We start from the raw sequence: 21,364 nt of genomic DNA, 5'->3' as shown, positions 1-21,364 counted from the left end.
ATACAAAATAAAAAAGGCAGCACTTGCAAAATACATAACAAAGTAAGTGAAAGGGAACTGGGTCCATTGCTCCCATCAATGTATGACTGTGCAATTATAAATTTATAACTTAGCACAGTGTTATACATGTGTAACAATATGGTTATAAATTTTTAACATAGTACAGCTATAAATTCATAACATTTCATTTAGGTGGCATCAGTGGAGTCTCTGAAAACATCAATTTTTCAGAAATCTCAGCCATTCTTAACCTTTTTTAATTATAGAACCCTTTGAGAATGTGATGAAAGCTATGGGCCCTCTCCCCAAAAGAGCATACATACTCACCAAAGTCTCTGTTCAGGTTTCGGAGGCTTCATAGGGCCTCTGGAGTCCATGGAATTCAGGTTAAGAGCTTGAGATAATTAAAGCTACCTGCGTAAGAGCTCTCCTTGTATTCTTTTAACCATTTTTATAAGAATCATTCTAAAATATACTTCATTCTTTCCTATCTTAAACAGAACACGGTGATCACAATTTAACCTCCCTTGATGGCTCAGGGTCATTTTGAACATCAATCCTTGTACCAGCTTTGACTCTGTGACATCCTCAGGATCAAACTAAGTGAACGCTATTTGCCCCAAAACTACACTGCGATAGATGGTACCCACACCCATATTACCCCCACCCCTCACCCCTACCAAAGAGCTTCAACTTCTTTGTATAGATTTTATGTCTTTCTTTTCAGCTGTCAGTTGTTGTGACGCCTCTTCTCCCTTCTTCTCCCTTCTTCTCCCACCCTCGATCTGCTAGAGAGCAAGCCCTCAACTTGTAGAATAAATCACAGATTTGTTAAAACTAAATCAAAAAGACTGAGAGCATGAGGGTTAGTGCATGAGCATTAGGATATCTATTCTGGCTTTTCACAGGATACTTCCACTTACTTCCCTGGATCTCAGCTGTGTTCCTGATAATCTACAAGATAGGGTTGGTTTTGTTTATTTTTTTAAGTAGGCTCCATGGCCAGCGTGGAGCACTATGTGGGGCTTGAACTCATGACCCTGAGATCAAGATCGGAGCTGAGATCAAGGGTCAGACACCTGACTGAGACCCCCAGGTGCCCCAAGATAAGGATTTTTAAAAAGACTAGAACAGCAGACCTTTAGTGAACACTATTCTTGTTCAAAATTCCATAAACCGCATTTTTTTAAAATTGAACATCTGCTATCATCTTTACCATATCATCTTTACCAAAAAAATTTTTTTGATATATTAAAATAAAAGCCAATTTTTCTAAATGGCAAAAAAACAAAAACAAAAACAAAACACAATAAGCAAAAGCAAAAGACAACTGACAAACTGGGGAAAAGAATGTCACAGACAAAGGACTAGTTTCCTGATTTAAGAGTGTCCACAGAACCAAAAAAAAGTGCCCACAAATCAATTTTTTAAATGTCCAACCTTATAGAAAAATGAGCAAAGGATATATAGATAGTTCACCAAAAAGAAAATACAAATTGCTTTTATTTATGTGAAACGATTCTCAATTTTTAAAAAAAAAGACTCCTGATAACAGCAATACAAATTAAAACCATAAGACACAATTTTTCACCTATAAAATTGTCAAAGATCTAAAAGTTTGACAACACGTCGTCAAGCTATGAAGAAGCAGGTACTCTCACACACTGTCTGTGGAAGTGTAAATTAATGCAAGCTGCATGGAAAGCAATTTGAGGATATCAAAATTGCTAAGTGCATCTATTCTTTGACTCAGCAATTGCATTCCTAGGAATTTATTCTATGGATATTCTCATATGCAACAATGTTTGGTAAGATCAAGAGAATAGAAACAAGCTAAATACATATATAAGGGACTATGTAAATCAAGTATACAACATCCTTATAATAGAATGCTATACCATTAAAAAAAAACAAGGGGGGAGCCTGGGTGGCTCAGTGCGTTAAGCCACTGCCTTCGCTCAGGTCATGATCTCAGGGTCCTGGGATCGAGTCCCATATCGGGCTCTCTGCTGAGCAGGGAGCCTGCTTCTCTCTCTCTCTCTCTCTGCCTGATTGTGATCTCTCTCTGTTGCATAATTAAATTTAAAAAAATTTAAAAAAAAGAACAAGGGTGTTCTTTATATAATGATATAAATTGATCTCTAAGCTATATCGTTAAATGATAAAGGCACCTGAAGGTGAGAATAGTATGCTCCCATTTGTGTTAAAAAAAAAAAGGAGGAAAAAATTATATAAACACATATTTGTTCATTTAATCAAGAAATCCCTAGCAGGATATGAGATACTGACGATATTGGTGCTCTCCAGGGAGGGATACTCTGTGACTAAAAGACCCAGGTAGATGAGACCTTCACAGGGAAAAACCTCTTATCTGCCTGTATCCTTCTATATTATTCTAAGTGAGATCATTACAATCAAGGGGATGAACAGTTTCAAAGACTTTGACATATATTTCAAATTGCTTTCCAAAGGGTTCAAGTTTAACTATTAAACCAATCTGAATGCCATCACAAGGCAGCAAAGAGCATTGTACAGGAAGAACCGACTGATCCCTTTTATAAATTAATGTTATGAAAAAAAAAGCAGGGACTGTGCTTAATTAAAAGAACCATAGACTATAATAAAGAGATGCAATTTGTGGTTCTAGATTGGATTCTGATTTGGTTATTTCAGGGATAGCTAGGGAAAGCTATGAACTTGGTAATACATGAGATAAAAATGTATTCATGTGGAAAAAATCTGTCGATGTGGAAAGAGAGAGTTGTTAATAGAAAAGTGCAGGTTATGGGATGGTTAAGCATCTGCCTTCGGCTCAGGCTCAGATCATGATTCTAGGGTCCTGGGATCCAGTCCCACATGGGGTTCCTTGCTCAGCAGGGAGCCTGCTTCTCCCTCTGCCTGCCACTCCTCCTGCTTTTGCTCACTCTCTCACTGACAAATAAATTTCAAAAGTCTTAAAAAAAAAAGGAGAGGGATGCCTGGGTGGCTCAGCAGTTGAGCGTCTGCCTTCAGGTCAAGTCATGATCCGTGCTCAGTGGGGAGCCTGTTTCTCCCTCTCCAGATCCGCTGTGCTTGTGTTCCCTCTTTCGCTATCTCTCTCTCTGTCGTAAATAAATAAAATCTTTTTTTAAAAAAAGGAGAGAAATAAGGCATTGATTTAAAAAAAAGAAAGAAAAGTGCAGGTTACAAAAAAAACATGGTTACCATGATTTTATGTAGGTAAAAAAATGGATATGGACTTCCATTCATCACTAGTGGGAATACAAAATGGTACAGCCACTTTAGAAGACAGCTTGGCAATTTCTTTAAAAAAAACTAAATATAGGGGTGCCTGGGTGGCTCAGTGGATTAATCCTCTGCCTTCGGCTCAGGTCATGATCTCAGGGTCCTGGGATCAAGCCCCACATCAGATCTCTGCTCAACGGGGAGCCTGCTTCCCCCTCTCTCTCTGCCTGCCTCCTCTCTGCCTACTTGTGATTTCTCTCTGTGTCAAATAAATAAATAAATTCTTTTAAAAAAAGGAAAAAAAGAAGAAAAAAAACTAAATATACTCTTAATATACAATCTAGCAGTGATACACCCTGGTGTTTGCCCAGAGGAGTTGAAAACATAAGTCTACCCAAAACCCCGCACAATGTCTATAGCAGCTTTGTTCATCAATGTGAAAACTTGGAAGCAACCAAGATGTCTTATAGTAGGTAAATATATAAATGAATTGTGGTACATCCAGATAACGGAATATTCAAAACTGAAAAGCAATGAACCATTAAGCCATGAAAAGACACAGAGGAACCCTAAATGCATATTACTAAGTAAAAGAAACAAGTCTGAAAAGTCTACATACTGTATGATTCCAACTATAAGACATTCTGGAAAAGGCAAAACTATGAAGACAGTGGGTAGATCAGTGGTTGCCAGGGATTAAGAGAGGGACAGATAATAGCAGAGAGCATAGAGAATGTATAAGGCAGGGAAATTACTCTATATGATATTATAATGATGGATACATGTCATTACACATTCCTCCAAACTTCACCAAGGGTGAACTGTAATGCAAACTATGGGCTTTGGGTGGTAATGATGTGTCAGTCCAGGTTCATCAACTATAAGGAATGTAACACTCTGGTAGGGGCTGTTGATGAAGAAAGCTAGGCATGCGTGGGGGCAGGGCTATATGGGAATTCCACTTTCTACTCGATTTTGCTGTAAACCTAAAACTGCTCTAAGAAATTTAAAAACTCTATTAAAAATACACATGTGGGGTGCCTGGGTGGCTCAGTTGGTTAAGCAACTGCCTTCAGCTCAGATCATAATCCTGGGAGTCCCAGGATCAAGACCCGCATCAGGTTCCTTGATCACTGGGGAATCCACTTCTCCCTCTGACCCTCTCCCCTCTCATACCCTCTCTCTCTCTCTCTCATTCTCTCTCTCAAATAAATAAATAAAATCTCTTAAAAAATACACATGTGGGGGGCGCCTGGGTGGCTCAGTGGATTAAGCCGCTGCCTTCGGCTCGGGTCATGATCTCAGGGTCCTGGGATCGAGCCCCGCATCGGGCTCTCTGCTCTGCGGGGAGCCTGCTTCCTCCTCCTCTCTCTCTGCCTGCCTCTCTGCCTGCTTGTGACCTCTCTTTCTGTCAAATAAATAAATAAAATCTTTAAAAAAAAAATACACATGTGGGTATGAGTATGTGTAGAAAAAAATCTAGAACATATGGTAAGATAGTAATAGCAGTAATTCTCTAGTTATTAGAAATGTTTTTCTTATTTTTGCCTATCTGCATTTTCTAATCATCTATCATTCATGCTACTGCTTTTGTAATAGCAAAAGTTTCAAAACTAAAAAAAAAAAAATCAAGGGGCTGGATGCTACCAAATGAAGCAAGTTTAGAGTGTTAAACCTAGAAATGAGAGACTCACCAAAAGACAGAAGGCAAAAACTCAGAATAAAAAATAGAACACATGTAGGGATGCAAGTAACAGCCCAAAAAGAAAAGAGCTTATGGAAAAATTCCAGATATTCGTTATGGTTAAAGATCATGTTTCTTTGCTAGGAAGCCTGATGAAATAAAGAATAGAGATTCAGGATGAGGAATTACCAGAGAAAAGGCAGACATAAAAATATTTTGTAAATGCCATTTCCTACATTACATGTGTTTGGCAAGATGTTGGCTCAAAACATTACTATCAAAATTTCACACAGGAAAAGGCAAGTTCCAGGTTTTAAGGGCAAACTTGCTGCCCCTAAAACTGACCTTTAAAAAACACTGGAAAATGGGACCCGTGGGTGGCTCAGTCGGTTAAGTAGCTGCCTTCAGCTCAGGTCATGATCCCAGTGTCGCGGGATCAAGTCCCACATCTGCCTCTTTGCTCATCAGGGAGCCTGCTTCTCCCCCTGCCTGCAGCTCCCCCTGCTTGTGCCCTCTCTGATAAATAAATACATACAATTTTAAAAACAAAACAAAACACCCTGGAACTTTCAAGTTGTTTAAGTCTATAGTTAAACCACACCCAGCACTGTTCTCAACTTCCCAGTGCCTTTGTGGTACCGTATGACAGAACACTACCCCATTCACTAAATTAGGCAACTAGGAGTCAGAAAAATAAGTCTTATTCATTAGTATCTTTTGAACTGATTACTTGCCCCCCCCCCAAAAAATACAACACACAACCTTTTTTGGACTCAGCTTAGTTACAGAAACCAGGCTGCTGAAGAAAGGAGTCAGGAAATTACTGGAGAACTTCAAGAGGACGACACCTCTGCCTCAGTGGGAGGAGCATGCAACTCTTGATTTTGAGGTCTTGAGTTCAAGCCCCAGTTGGGTGTAGAGATGACTTAAATAAACTTTAAATTAAAAAATCTCTGCCTAAAGAAAATAATGATAATAGTTACCATTTATGGAAAGCTTACTAAGCTTACTAAGCGCCAGGTATAGTTGTCAGTGCTTTTCATACATTGTCTCATTTTATTCTCTCAAGTCTGAGAGGTAACTAATACCTTGATGTTTACAGGTAAAGGGCCTATGGGAGACAAAAGTGCACTAACAAGAATTAGGGAGGTAACAAGTAGGCTACCGGAGGAGTGAAGAATGACAGAAAGGAAACACGGTGGGGTTGCGTCTGAGACCACAGCGAGGCGGATGGGGGGGATGAGTGAAATAGCTGATGGGAACTAAGCAGGGCACTTGGGACGAGCTCCTGGTCTTTGTATGGAAGTGTGGAATCACTAAATTTTATACCTGAAGCTAATACAACACTGCATGTGAACTGATTGGAATTTAAATCAGTTTTTTTTTTTAAAGACCATGCATGGTCAGTGTATGGGAGAGAGTACAAGGGAGATAACGGGAAAAGAAAGAAGAGCCCACGCGGCGGAAGGAAAGGAGCTGCGACAGAAGAGGAGGAGCTAAGTGGAAGAGCAGCCAATAGGGAGGGAGGAGCTCGGAGGAAGGAGGAACAGAAGGAGCTAAGAAGGGCGGTGGAGAAACACTGCGGAAAGGAGGAAGCAAGGGCTGCCTGGGTGGTTTAGTCGTTAGGCATTTGCCTGCGGCTGGGGACATGATCCCCGCGTCCTGGAATCAAGCCCCGCATGGGGCTCCCTTCTCGGTGGGAAGCCTGCTTCTCTCCCATTCCCCCTGCTCGTGTTCCCCTCTCTGTCTGTCTCACTCTATCAGATTAAAAAAAAAAAAAAATCTTCAAAAAAAAAAAAAAGGAGGGGCGCCTGGGCGGCTCAGTGGGTTAAAGCCTCTGCCTTCAGCTCAGGTCATGATCCCAGAGTCCTGGGATCGAGCCCCGCATAGGGCTCTCTGCTCAGCGGGGAGCCTGCTTCCCTCCCTCTCTCTCTGCCTGCCTCTCTGCCTACTTGTGATCTCTGTCAAATAAATAAATAAAATCTTTAAAAAAAAAAAGATGAGGAAGCAAGGGGGCGGGCCCAGAGGGGAAAGAAAGAGGGAGGGAGGGGTGGAGCCAGGCAAAAGGGCGGGACCCAGGGGGGGAGACTGGACGGAAGGGGTGGGGCTAGGTGAAAGGGAGGGCGGGGCTAGGTGAAATGGGGTGGGGCCAAGGGAAGGGCGGGACACATACACCGGGGGCGGGGCCTAGAGGGAGGGGAGGGTCTCGAGGGAAGTGGGGAAGGGAGGGGCAGGGCTGGGGAGGGGAGGAGGGCGGGGCCCAGGCGCCGGGGGCGGGGCCTAGAAGGAGGGGAGGGACTGTGAGGGAAGTGGGGAAGGGAGGGGCAGGGCTGGGGAGGGGAGGAGGGCGGGGCCCAGCGCCGGGGGCGGGGCGTAGAGGGAGGGGAGGGACTGTGAGGGAAGTGGGGAAGGGAGGGGCAGGGCTGGGGGGAGGGGAGGAGGGCGGGGCCTAGAGGGAGGGGAGGGACTGTGGAGGGAAGTGGGGAAGGGAGGGGCCCAGGCACCGGGGAGGGTCCTAGAGGGAGGGGAGGGGCTGCGAGGGAAGTGGGGAAGGGAGGGGAGGGGAAGGGAGGGGCGGGGCGGGGAGTCCCCGGCGGGGCGGGGTGGGGCGGGAGGAGAAGAGGAAGCGCTGAGATGAAAGGGAGGGAGCCAAGAGAAATGCGGGAAAAGGAGGAGCTCTGAGGACGGAGGAAGAGCTGAGCGGGAGTTGGGCGAACGGAGACTAAGGGGAGGGGCCGAAAGGGAGGGAAAGAGAATCTGGGAAAAAGAGAGGCCCGGATGCTCCACGTGCGAGGCTCAGAGATAGAGCCGCTGAGACACACCCACAGAAAGGGCTCTGGCGTTCTGGCTCAGAGGCAAAAGAGCTCGCGACCGTAGTCTCCACCCCCCCCCCGGCGTGCCCCCTACCCCTGCCGGAAGCCTTCCCCTTAAAACTCACTGCCTCCCACGGGTCCTCACCTTGCAGGTTGCAGTCTCTCGGGCCGCCTCGCAGAAGTTAACTGGAGCCAACCCGGGGAGGTAGAAGGCCGCGCTACGGGTGGCCTGAAGCCCCAGGAACAGCCACAGCCCCAGCAGCCACCTCAGCCCGGGGAAGGCGAGCCTGAGGCGGCAAGGGTTGGTTCCCACGAGGAAACCACGAGTACTCATTTGAGGAGCCGGCTCAGGGCTCGGGGACGCACTACAGGCGAGATCTAACCAGTAGACGGGAGAAACGGATATAACTCGGCTGGTGGGACTAGAACTCCAGGGAAAGCCACTTATTTCGACGAAACAGTGGCTTGGAACCCGTTGCTAGGGCGCCAGGCTGCCCATATGAGCGCGCGTAGTACGCATGCGTGCGGGTCCCCGCTACGTCTTCCACGCACCCCCCCATCTTCCCTACTCCCCCCATCCCCCACCCACAGCCCGGCGCTTTCCTGCGGTTCGAGGTGCCTTGGGGATCGGGGGAGGGGTGCAAGGGAGGCTGGCTGAGAGGTCTCAGCATGCAACATCACAACTAAACAGGGTGTTGTGTCCCCGCCCCCCCGAGTTTGCCTCAGTCCCAAAGTAGCAGTGTTACCCCCCTCCATTTTCACTTTCTCCTGCGGGGTGGTGGGACAAGAAGGGGGAAAAGGGGAAATTCCGGGGCCAAGCTGTCCAGTATGGTGGGTGTTCGGCGCTTGAAATGCAGCCAGTCCAAAACTGATGTTCCATGGGGCCAAGTGCACAGCCAGTATCAGGGACTGCTTGGGAAAAGGAATGCAAACCTCTGCGTTTTATATTGATTGCATGTTGAAACAATAATATTTTGGGTCAGTTGCATTGAATAAAACATTATTAAAATTAATTTCACCTGTGTTTTGTTTTTGACAAAGATCACAAGTAGGTAGAGAGACAGGCAGACAGAGAGAGGGGGGAATCAGGTTGCCTGCTGAGCAGAGATCCCAATGTGGGGCTCAATCCCATGACCCTAAGATCATGACCTGAGCCAAAGGCTAAAGCTTAACCCACTGAGCCACCCAGGCGACCCCCACATGTTTCTTTTTAAAGTATGATTGTTTGGGTGCCTGGCTGGTTCAGTCCATAGAGAATGGGCCTCTTGATCTCAGAGTCATGAGTTCGAATCCCATGTTGGGCATGGAGCCTACTTTATTTTTTTTTAAGATTTTATTTATTTATTTGACAGAGAGAGAGATCACAAGTAGGCAGAGAGGCAGGCAGAGAGAGGAGGAAGCAGGCTCCCTGCGGAGCAGAGAGCCCAATGCAGGGCTCGATCCCAGGACCCTGAGATCATGACCTGAGCCTAAGGCAGCGGCTTAATCCACTGAGCCACCCAGGCGCCCCATGGAGCCTACTTTAAAATAAATATTAAAAAAGAAAGTGTGGCTGCTAAAACATTTAAAATGACATGTGGCTGATGTCATATTTCTTTTTTTATTCATTAAAGCACTTTTAATATAAATGAATTCTGCAGAAATTATACAACAAAACAAAGCCATGCACTGATACAAATTAACCAGTTCAGCTATTCGATATTTTTATGTTGTCTGTGATGATACATGGATTGATCAATGTGAAATAAATTCTGGCATCATTCCTACCCAGGAGACACAACTTTTATTTTACATTGATGACTTAAGCAGAATACATTTATTATATTGTGATTCAATGGTAATCTGAAAAACCTTAAAAATCACCTTAAGAAAAAAAGCACAAAAAGAAAGAAAGGAAAGAAAACCATAATAATCACATCCTAGAGACTGTCAGGTGAACTTATCCTAAATATGTTCTTTGACGTATGTTGACACACAATATCACATCAATTTCAGGTGTACAACATAGTGATTCCACAAGTTCACTGGCATTCCATTTCTGTTGGACAGCTCATGTCTGGGGGAGGAGGGTGAAAGGGGCAAAGACAAAAGCGGAGAGAGGGAGAGGGAGGGGTTGCTCTCAGTCTTTGAAAGAAAGTTTTTCCTCTCTTAGCTCCAGGGATCTTATTTTTCGACCTCTGTAGGAATCCTTGTCGCCCTCACCTTCTGCTGCTTGTGCTGTCCTATAATGCAAAGTGCGTGTTTTTGGACCTAGACAGTAGTGTAGGCATCATACAACAAAGACAGCAGAAGAACTGATCATTTTTCCTCCTTGTCTGTCAAGAGCTTTGGAGAACAAGAGGTCACTTGAGTACGCTGAGACCAGTGGGCCTCGCCATTCTGTCCAAGTTCCCTCGCTCCGAGTGGTCTGTGTCCTCACTCGGGGAGGTCTGCGTGCTCTGTTGATTGGCAGCCTGCGATTCCAGGCCGAACAAAGGCAGCGAACCGGGGGTTAGCAGAGGCCTGTAGAATTTAGTGAGTTAACTCCTGGATCAGAGAGGCAGGAAAAGTGACAGGAGAAAATGTACCAACGATCAGAATTCCGGGTGTTGCGAGGGCGGGGAGAACGAACTTGACCACGCGGACTGGAGAGGCCCTTGTAAAAATTTGGAGAACGGGATAAGGTGATCAGAAGGGGCACCACTTTAAGGGGAGCTGGGAAGCAGTAGAGCAGTCACAAATCGAAGTAACCGGAGCTTGAATAAAAATCTTGGCGTTTTGCCACTGTGTTACCACCCCTCTCTGCTCAGTCTTTGGCTGGAAAATTGTACGTGTTAAAATAAACGGGATGCTCGGCCAGCCTCCGAGGCCTGGGCTGGAACGTCTAGCGGCTGAGCTAGGGCCCTGCGGGCCGGGACTGCAGCGGGGACAGGGCGTCCTACTGACCGAGCCCGGACGGCCCACTGAGTGCCCGGAAGTGCGCGAGGGGGCTCCCCAGGGCTGGTGTGCCACCCAAGCCACATACAGGAGACCGGTAAGCTGGAAAGAACAGCCGTCAGCCTGTTTGCGAGCCTTTCGGCCCCGTTCCCATCCTCATCTACAGTTCAGTCTGGGGCTTTGACGTCTTCCATAAAAGCTGCCGTAGGGTGTCTGTTAAACTAAAGAAGTAAACCATCACCGAGGGCTACGTCCCCATTCTCAGCAATAAGACACAGCCCTCCCGGTGTCCCCACTGTGTGATTGCCACCAGCTCCATCCACCTGAAAGCGGGGACAGGGGGAGAGATGGGGGGGGCTCCTTCTGGTGGATTCTCTGTGCTGCCTGTGCTCCAAGAAGCCGTTCACTAGGCAGGCCTGGCTTTGCTCAGCTCCAAGGCTCCCCCTCCCCCATGCGCCAATTTGAAGACCTCTTCCAGAGTGAGGCCTGAGGGCCACCTGTAACTAGGAACAGCTTTATTTATTCCTTTCCAGTTCCTATGCCTCTCATTTCTTGTTCTTGCCTTGTCCACTAAAGAGGATTTCCAACAGGATATTAGAAGCGCGAGCAGACATCCTTACCTGTGTTCCATCCCAAGGGGAAAGCAGTATGATAGAGCTATAGGCTTTTTTTTTAAGATTTTATTTATTTATTTGACAGAGAGCTGAAGCACACAAGCAGGGGAGTGGTAGGCAGAGAGAGAGGGAGAAGCAGGCTCCCCGCTGAGCAAGGAGCCTGCATAGGGCCTCAATCCCAGGACTGTTGGATCATGACCTGAATGGATGACAGATGCTTAACTGACTGAGGCACACAGGCACCCCCCTCCCAGCTATAGGAGTTTTATACTATACCTTTACCAAGTTAAGGAAGTTCTTTTCTCTTCCTAGTTTGTTGAGAGTTTTTATCATGATGCAATATTGAATTTTATTCAATTTTTTGGCAGTGTTTCTTATTAAGACTATTAATATGATGCATTACGTTGACATTTAAATGTTGGATCAGTAATGTATTTCTAGAATAAACCCCGCTTGATTGGATGATATGTTAAAAAAAAAAGGCAACAACAAAACAAATAGGGCTATGTTTTGGTATAGAATACAAAATTTGCAAGGCTTTTATTTTTTTTTCTTTTTTTTTTACAGAGAGAGAGAGAGATTACAAGTAGGCAGAGCAGCAGCCAGAGAGGGGAGGAAGCAGGCTCCCTGCCAAGCAGAGAGCCCGATATGGGGCTCGATCCCAGGACCCTGAGATCATGACCTGAGCTGAAGGCAGAGGCTCGATCCCAGGACCCTGAGATCATGACCTGAGCTGAAGGCAGAGGCTTAACCCACTGAGCCACCCAGGCGCCCCTTGCAAGGCTTTTAAAAGATAAAATTCAAGGGGCACCTGGATGGCTCAGTTGGTTGCGCAGCTGCCTTCGGCTCAGGTGATGATCTGACGGTCACGAGATAGAACCCCACATTGGGCTCCCTGATCGATGGGGAGTCTACTTCTCTCTCTCCCTCTGCTGCTCCCCCTGCTTGTGCTCTCTCACTCCTGCACTCTCTCAATAAATAAATAAAATCTTTTTTAAAAAATTAAAAGAGGGGCAACTGGGTGGCTCAGTGGGTTAAAGCCTCTGCCTTCAGCTCAGGTCATGATCTCAGGGTCCTGGGATCGAGCCCCGCATCGGGCTCTCTGCAGGGAGCCCGCTTCATCCTCTCTCTCTGCCAAATAAAAAAATATATAAATAAAAAAATTAAAAGATAGGGGCACCTGGGTGGCTCAATGGGTTAAAGACTGCCTTCAGGGGGCGCCTGGGTGGCTCAGTGGGTTAAGCCTCTGCCTTCGGCTCAGGTCATGATCTCAGGGTCCTGGGATAGAGCCCCGCATCGCATCGCATCGGGCTCTCTGCTCAGTGGGGAGCCTGCTTCCTCCTCTCTCTCTGCCTGCTTCTCTGCCTACTTGTGATTTCCGTCTGTCAAATAAATAAATAAATTTTTTAAAAAAGCCTCTGCCTTCAGGTTGGGTCATGATCCCAGGGTCCTGGGATCGAGCTGTGCAGGCCTTCTGCTCAGCAAGGAGCCTGCTTCCTCCTCTCTCTCTGCCTGCCTCTCTGCCTACTTGTGATCTCTGTCAAATAAATAAAATCTTTTTTAAAAAATTAAAAGATAAAATTCAAGAGAGAGAGGCAAACCAAGAGACAGAGACTTAACTATAGAGAACAAACTGATGGTTATAAGAAGGTAAGTCGTGGTAGGGGGAAACAGGTGCTAGGGTTTAAGGAGCACACTTGTGATGAGCACCTGGTGATGTATGGCAGTGTTGAATCACTATATTGTACACCTGCAACTCATTACACTCTGTTAACTAACTGGAATTAAAATTAAATCTTTAAAAAAGATAAAATTCAAAGAAATTAATTTCTTAATGTAGGCTATGCTCCAAACTCCAGGGAGACATGGGTTTTCCCTTCTGTGCCATTAGGAGTATTTTAGTGGAGAGTGAAGAATACATTATTCATTTTATTTGCTTACTTTTCTCTCACGCGCTACTGAAAGTAAGCTCCTTAAGCACAGGATTCTTTTTTTGTCTTCATGTTCCTAGCACAGACCCAGGCACTTGGTAAGAGCACATGGAAGAAGAAAACTTTGTCTCTACCCTTCAAGGTTCTTTTGACTGGTCTATGAATTACCCGGACATAAGACAGATTAACGGGAGAAAAATCTAATTTAATTACGTACATATAGGGAATCCATAAAAAACGAGAGATTTCAAAAACAAGAGAAAATGATGTTTGTGTTATTCTGGACTAAGGAGAAGGGAGTAGGGGTCTGGGGCTTCAAAAGGAAGGCAGACAATTCACAAGGAACTGGGAAAGAGCAAATATTTTGTAAACATATGTTTGCCAGGCTGCACAGAAACAATGGGACACAGAAAAGAATTTTTTTTAAGATTTTATTTATTTATTTGACAGAGATCACAAGTAGGCAGAGAGGCAGGCAGAGAGAGAGGGGGAAGCAGTCTCCCTGCAGAGCAGAGATCCGTATGTGGGGCTTGATCCTGGGACTCTGGGATCATGACCTGAGCTGAAGGCAGAGGCTTTAACCCACTGAGCCACCCAGGCGCCCCACAGAAAAGAATTTTAACAGACTTTGCTAAGTTCCCGTCTGGCTACCACACCTCAATTATGTTATACTATAGTTGTCTGTCACTATAGCTCCCTTTCTAGAACAGGACCTCTGTCTGGATTCTTTGGGGGTGGGGGGTGTGCACAGGGAGAGGGAGAGAGAATCTTTTTTTTTTAAGATTTTATTCATTTGAGTGAGAGAGAGTGAGAGACAGCATGAGAGGGGAGAGGGTCAGAGGAAGAAGCAGACTCCCTGTGGAGCTGGGAGCCCGATATAGGACTCGATCCCGGAACTCCAGGATCATGACCCGAGCCACCCAGGCGCCTGGGAGAGAGAATCTTAAGCAGGCTCCATGCCTAGTTCCAGAGCTCAACACACAGGGCTCTATCTCAGGCTCATGAGACCATGACCTGAGCCAAAATCAAAAGTTAGATGCTTGAGGCGCCTGGGTGGCTCAGTGGGCTGGCCTCTGCCTTCTGCTCAGGTCATGATCTCAAGGTCCTGGAATCGAGCCCCACAGCAGGCTCTCTGCTCAGCGGGGAGCCTGCTTTCCTCTCCCTCTCTGCCTGCCTCTCTGCCTGCTTGTGATCTCTGTCTCTCAAATAAATAAATAAAATCTTAAAAAAAAAAGATGCTTAACTGACTGAGCCATCTAGGCACCCCAAGATTCTCTTAGGCACTTAAGGGGAAGATAAAAGAAGAAAAACTTCCTGGGGGTCCTGGCTGCCTCAGATGGAGGAGTCTGCAACTCTTGATCTCAGGGTCTTGAGTTCAAGCTCCACATTTGGTGTAGAGATTACTTAAATAAATAAATAAACGGAAAAAAAAAAAAGAAAAGAAAAGAAACATTTCCGTAGTCTTCCATTTCTTAATAATCAGCCTAGGGGAAAAAAATAATAATCAGCCTAGGGAGGCCTGGCTGGCTCAGTCGGACTCTTGATCTCAGGCTCAGTGAGTTCAAGCCCCATGTTGAGCACAGAAATTATTAAAATAAATAAAACTTAGGAAAAATTTTGGAAAAGAAAAAAAGAATCAGACTAAAACAATCTATGTGCCCAAGAGACACATTTGGGGGTGTCAAATTTTGCCACCAACAAGCACAATGCATCGATTCAGAGTAAATGAAAAGATGGAAGAATGAATACCACGTAACTTACACTGTCTCCGGGAATTTGTATATATTTTACTTCATTTAGAAGTCAAAAGAGGATGCAATCAAAAGATGGGAGGAAGTGTAGATAACCAGGATAATCACCCTTTTTTTTTTACAGCAATAGAGTCTGCGTAGCTCCTGCCCATCCATCTTTCACGTTATCCCCCTAGGTAGATAGTCATTTTATGTGATATAACTGAGGCCGAGCGTAGCTAGTTTGCTTGTCCAAGTTCACACTGTAATAGAGGACCAAGTCAAAGGAAGGAAGCAGATCCCCTGATATCTAATTTAGTTCTGAAATATAATGGAATTAAAAGGAAGTGCCAGGGGCGCCTGGGTGGCTCAGATGGTTAAGCTTCTGCCTTTGGCTCAGGTCATGATCCAGCATTGGAAATCATCGAGCCCCTGCTCAGTGGGGAGTCTGCTTCTCCCTCTCCCCCTACGCCTCACCCCTGCTGGTGCTCTCTCTGTCTTTCTGTCTCTCTCTCCAATAAATACACAACATCTTATAAAAAATAATAAAAAGAAGGGCCAAGTGGTAATTAAAAAGAAATAAACTCATTTTATGGGGCTGGAAATTCGACAGCTACATCAGCTATGAAACATGCAAGTAAAAGCTTGAGTAAAGCCTATGAACCTGAAGTTGGGAGCTCTCTTTGGCAGGGGTGCACAGACAGATTCAACCATGAAATTTGTCATAGGCAACGTCACTCAAACAACTTTGGGAAAGGAGAGAAACACAAAGAATGGCACTTCACAAAAGTGAGTACTTTGGGAGCACCTGGGTGGCTCAGTGGGTTAAGCCTCTGCTTTTGGCTCAGGTCATGATCCCAGGGTCCTGGAATCGAGTCCCACATCGGGCTCTCTGCTCGGCAGGGAGCCTGCCCCCCCCCCACCTACTCATGATCTCTCTCTCTCTCTCTCTCTCTCTCTCTGTCAAATAAATAAATAAATAAATCTTTTTTTAAAAGTGGGTACTTTGGCCTGCACTAAAGACAACGTGTAAAATGGACGAATATAGCGACTAGGTCTTTAATGGTTCCTCTTTAATAGTTCCTTTTTTCCCTTGATTCTAACTATTTCGAGTTAAAGATATCTATGTGACAGTTACCATCCTCTTTCCAGGTCTTTCTGGCATGTATATACCCAAATTAAGGAGTGGAAAAAAGGAATACTGTGGTCCAGTGAAATCATGCTCTATTTAAGCCATGTTTCTAAATCAGCATATTGGGACATCAAAAAAAAAGAGCTAATGTGCCATAGTAGGCAAGGGAGCCAACTCCAGGGGCCAGATCATACCTTTCATAGTGTGCTAACAGGGCTGGTCTAGCTTATCCCTGGGGCCTCCTGCCTTGGCTCACTTTTTCCTTCCCGCCAAACCTAAATAGGTTTCTTTCAAACTGGAAGTATAAATTTCATCATCTCATACTCTCCTTTAAAATCCTTTTCTGCACAAGGGGGACTGGCCAGCTCAGTTGGTAGAGCATCCCACTGTTGGTCTCAGGGTCCTGAGTTCAAGCCCCTCACTGAGTGTAGAGATTACCTCCAGAAAAATTAAAATTTAAAAATCCTTTGCTAGGGCACCAGGGTGGCCCATTTGGTGAAGTGTCTGCCTTTGGCTCAGGTCCTGATCCCAGGGTTCTGGGATGGAACCCTGCATTGGGCTCCCTGCTTGGCGGGGAGCCTGCTTCTCCTTCTCCTTCCCACTCCCATGTTCTCTTGCTCTCTCGCTCTCTCTCAAGTAAATAAATAAAATCTTTAAAATAAATTTTAAAAATAATCCTTTACTGCACAAGTCAGTGTAATGTGGGGGGCCTAGATTGGATCCTGGCACAGAAAAAGGACACTAGTGAGAAAATTGGTGAAAGCCAAATAGAGTCTTAGTTTGCTTAATACCATTGAACTGATGTTTATTTCTTCCTTTGATCATTGTACCATAGTTACGAAAGATGTTCACATTAAGTGAAGCTCAGAGAAGGGTATATGAGACCTCTGTGTACTATTTTGGCAACACTTCTGTAAATCTAAAATTATCTCAAGTAAAAAATTGAAAAACTCTCCTACTGGCTCTCCATTGCCCAAAAGGTTAAGTTCAAATTTTGCTCCACCTAACCCCCAGCCCCCAACACACACCTCTCCAGCATCAACCTTCCAGTGTGGATGGGGGCCTGCTCCCACGGTCACTCTGATCATGCTCTAGAGAATGACTTTTAGTTATGTGGATAGGCCATTCTCTCTAGCCGCTGAACAAATGGGTCCTTGCTATTCCTGGGTCAAGTATGCTCTGCTGACGCTCACCCCCTCTCCCATCTCTGGCTTGGCTGAAATCTTGATCCTGTGTTTCAGCTCATCATCTAGAAGCTGCTTTTCCCAGCTTATGTTCCCTGACAACCCCCCACACTACACATATCCTGCCCATACACATCACACCCACACAGAGAGTTGGATCAAGTGTCCCTTGAATGTATTCTGCTGTACTCTATGTATTACTTCTGATTTGTCACTTTCACACTGTTTTGCAGTCCTGTCTGCCCTCCTGCCCGCCCCACCCCCACCCCTGGGGTCGATTGTGAACTCTGGATCTTCCCCTTCTATCCACACCTACCACTTTCCTGGTATAGCGAAAGGCCATTAAAGTAGATTGACCTCACGGGTTTAACACTTTGAAGGTTAAGCTTCCCATTTGAGTAATGATTCTTGTAATTCATATACTCTGATAGGGTGAGCATGAAGAGTTTTAGTTTCTTCCCTCTGTACTATAGAGTTTCTGGCTGACACTCATATTTTTGCGCCAATATCAACTTGTTACCAAAGGATACATAGATCCCTGTATTACAGAAATCATTGCAAAATGATGACCACAGTAAATCTAGTTAACACCCACCACCATACATAGTTATCTTTTTTTCCTTTTCTTTCTTCTTTCTTTTTCTTTACTTTTTTTTTTTAAGATTTTTATTTATTTATTTGACAGAGAGAGATCACAAGTAGGCAGAGAGGCAGGCAGAGAGAGAGAGAGGAAGCAGGCTTGCTGCGGAGCAGAGAGCCCGATGCGGGGCTCGATCCCAGGACCCTGAGATCATGACCTGAGCCGAAGGCAGCGGCTTAACCCACTGAGCCACCCAGGCGCCCCTTCTTTACTTTTTTTTTTAAGTTTTTTTTTTACCTTTTTTTTTTAAGATTTTATTTATTTATTTGACAGAGGTTACAAGTAGGCAGAGAGGCAGGCAGAGAGAGGAGGGGAAGCAGGCTCCCCGCTGAGCAGAGAGCCCGATGCTGGGCTCAATCCTAGGATCCTGGGATCATGACCTGAGCCGAAGGCAGAGGCTTTATCCCACTGAGCCACCCAGGCGCCCCTTTTCCTTTACTTTTTAAAAGATTTTAGTTTTAAGTAATCTCCAATCCAACATGGGGCTCAAACTCACAGCCCCAGGATCAAGAGCCCACCAGGCCTCTAGCAAAAAAAAAAATTTAAGATGAAAACTTTTAAGATTTACTCTCTTAGCAACGTTCAAGTATACAATACAGTATGAACTACAGTTAATATGCCCTCTATATTCATGAACTCGGTTTTTTTTGTCATTGCATTTTTTTGGTGTTTGTTTTTTTGTGGTTTTTTTGTTTTGTTTTGTTTTGCATTCCACATGTAAGTGAGATGGTTGTCTTTCCTGTCTGACTTACTTCACTTAGCGTCATGCACTCAAGATCTATCCATGTTACAAATGGCAAGAATTCCTTCTTTATTAAGGCTAAATAATATTCTGTTTTATATATTATACCACATTTTTTTTATCCATTCGTCCATTGATGGATATTTGGGTAGCTTTCGTATCTTGGCTATTGTAAATAACACTTCAGTGAACATCAGAGGGGTTATATCTTTTCAAATTAGTGTTTTCGTTTCCTTTGGATAAACACCTAGAAATGGAATTGCTAGATCATATGGTCTTTCTATTTTTAATTTTTTGAGGGGCCTCTACACTGTTTTCCATGGTTGCGCCAATTTACAACCCCACCAACAGTACACAAGGGTTTCCTTTTCTCCATATTCTTGCCCACACTTATTATTTCTTGTCTTTTTGATAGTAGCCATTCTAACAGGTGTAAGATGGTATCTCATTTGGTTCTGATTTGCATTTCCCTGATGATGAGTGATACTGAACATCTTTTCATGTGTCTGCTATCTATTTGTGTATCTTCTTTGGAAAATATCTGTTCAAGTCCTCTGCCCATTTTTATTTTTATTTTTTAAAAACTGATTTATTTATTTGGGAGAGAATGCACACACAGGGGGGTGGAGGAGCAGAGGGAGGGAAAAGAAGAAGATTCCCTGATGAGCAGGGAACCCAGATGCTGGGCTCAATCCCAAGGGGCCCCTGGTGTCATGATCTGAGCTGAAGGCAGACACTTAACCAACTGAGCCACCCAGGTGTCCCTCCCTTACCCATTTTTAAACAGATTATTTTGTGTGTGATTTTGTTTGTTATTAAGTTGCATGGGTTCTTTATATATTTTGAATATTAGCCCCTTATCGGATATATGATTCGCAAATATTTTCTCTCATTCAGTAGGTTTCCTTTTCATTTCATTGGTGGGGTTTTTGTTTGTTTTGCTTGCTGTGCAGAAGCATTTTAGTTTGATTGAGTCCCATTTATTTATTTTTGCTTTTGTTGCCTTTGTTTCTTGTTATATCCGAGCTTTCGCATCCGAGAGACCACCAAGGAGCCAACACCAATGCAATCACACGAGGGTTTATTCAACAAGCTTAAGCTTGGGCCCAAGTATACCCGACACAGCGGAGTAGGGACTTGGACCCCGAGCTTAGTTAAGGCAGGGGTATTTATGGGTTCCTGTTACTAAAGCAGGGTGGGGGGTCTCTGGAACTAAAGCAGGGTGGGGGTCCTTAGAACTAAAGTAAAGTAGGGGAAAGTTCAGCCCTTGGCCACAGGGGTCTGAGATGGCTGCCGGAGCTAAGATGGCTGTACTTATGCTAAGGCTAAACCTGAGGTGGGATGGCCTTAATTTTTCTCGGCCTCCACATTTCTCATGTCAGATCCAAAAAATCATTACCAAGACCAACACCAAAAAGCTTACCACCTATGTTTTCTTCTAGGAGTTTCATGGTTTCAGATCTTACACTCAGATCCATTTTGAGTTTATTTTTATGCATGATGTAAACTAGTGATCCACTTTTATTCTTTTGTATGTGGCTGTTCAGTTTTCCCAACACCATTTACTGAAAACACTGTCTTTTTTTCATTCTATGTTCTTGGCTCCCTTGTCATAAATTAATTGACCACATATATTTGGGCTCATTTCTGGGCTATTTTGTTCCGTTGATCTACGTGTCTGTTTTTTATGCCACTACTATACTGTTTTGATTCCTGGAGCTCTGTGGTATAGTTTGAAATCAGGGAGCATGAGGCCACAAGCTTTATTCTTTCTCAAGATTGCTTTGGCTACAGGGGCACCTGGTTGGCTTAGTTGATTAAGCATCTGCCTTCAGCTCAGGTCATGATCTCAGGTCCTGGGATGGATCCCCTGCTCAGCAGGGAGCCTCTATCTCCCTCTCTCTCTGCAGCTCCCCCTGCTTGTGCTCTCTCTCAAACAAATAAATAAAATCTTAAAAAAAAATTATTCTGCAGGCAGTATATGTTTAAAAAAAAGATTGCTATTCTGGGTCTCTAATGGTTTCATACAAATATTAGGATTGTTTGTTCTATTGTCTAGTGGTCCTAGAAAAAAACCCTATATTCTCTAAAACAAAAGAGAGCAGTGAGAAGGGTGGTATTGTTTTTCATTTTTGCCAATCTCCTTAATGTCTGGCTTCACAGAAGATAGCCAGATTCTCCTACTTGCTTCTGCATTCAATTTGTGGTGATATCACATGTCACAGCCTCAGGACTACCGCGTATTCGGAATTATTATGCAGTTTTTCATCTTGTGAATGCACTGGATGTGTCTCTGGATCCTTCCAGAGTTCTCGAACCAAACTTTGAGAACCTCTTGACTAGAGCATTAACCTAGTGTTAACCGTGGACAGAATGAGATATTTAGGAGTTAAAACTGATAGGATTTGGTGATTGATGGATGATACCGTGGCCTGAGGTAGAGGGAAGGGTCATGCTGATTCAGAGGCTGCTGATTTGCACAAGTGGCTGGGTGGTGAAGCCATTCAGTGAGGCATGGCATCGGGAGAGGACCAGGTTTAGGGTGACAGAGAGAGAGAGAGCAGGAGGGTTTTTTGGAACTGTGAAACCTGAGGAGACCCTGAGACTTACAGATGGAGATTCATTTTTTTCATTTAAATTCAATTTAGTCAACATATATTGTATTATTCGTTTCAGGGGTAGAATTTAGTGAGTTGTCAGTTGCCTATGACAGCCAGCTCATCACATCACGTGTCCTCCTTATGCCCATCCCC

General features: G+C 44.6%; 1 protein-coding gene across 2 annotated transcripts in view; it reads right to left on the bottom strand.

The window, feature by feature from the left end:
* Window positions 1–8,184, bottom strand: part of LOC123935101 (transmembrane 9 superfamily member 2-like) — an 82,674-nt gene extending 74,490 nt beyond the window's left edge. For both annotated transcript variants that reach the window (XM_045995555.1, XM_045995556.1), the window contains exon 1: window positions 7,868–8,184. In XM_045995555.1, coding sequence (XP_045851511.1) covers window positions 7,868–8,056 — 189 coding nt within the window. In that variant the 5' untranslated portion in view covers window positions 8,057–8,184. The remainder of the gene's footprint in view (window positions 1–7,867) is intronic.
* Window positions 8,185–21,364: the final 13,180 nt, after the last annotated feature.

This window comes from Meles meles, chromosome X, assembly GCF_922984935.1.
Source record: "Meles meles chromosome X, mMelMel3.1 paternal haplotype, whole genome shotgun sequence".
Lineage (NCBI taxonomy): Eukaryota > Metazoa > Chordata > Mammalia > Carnivora > Mustelidae > Meles > Meles meles.
The sequence above is the reverse complement of the archived record's forward strand: the minus strand, read 5'-3'. Positions and strand labels throughout refer to the sequence as shown.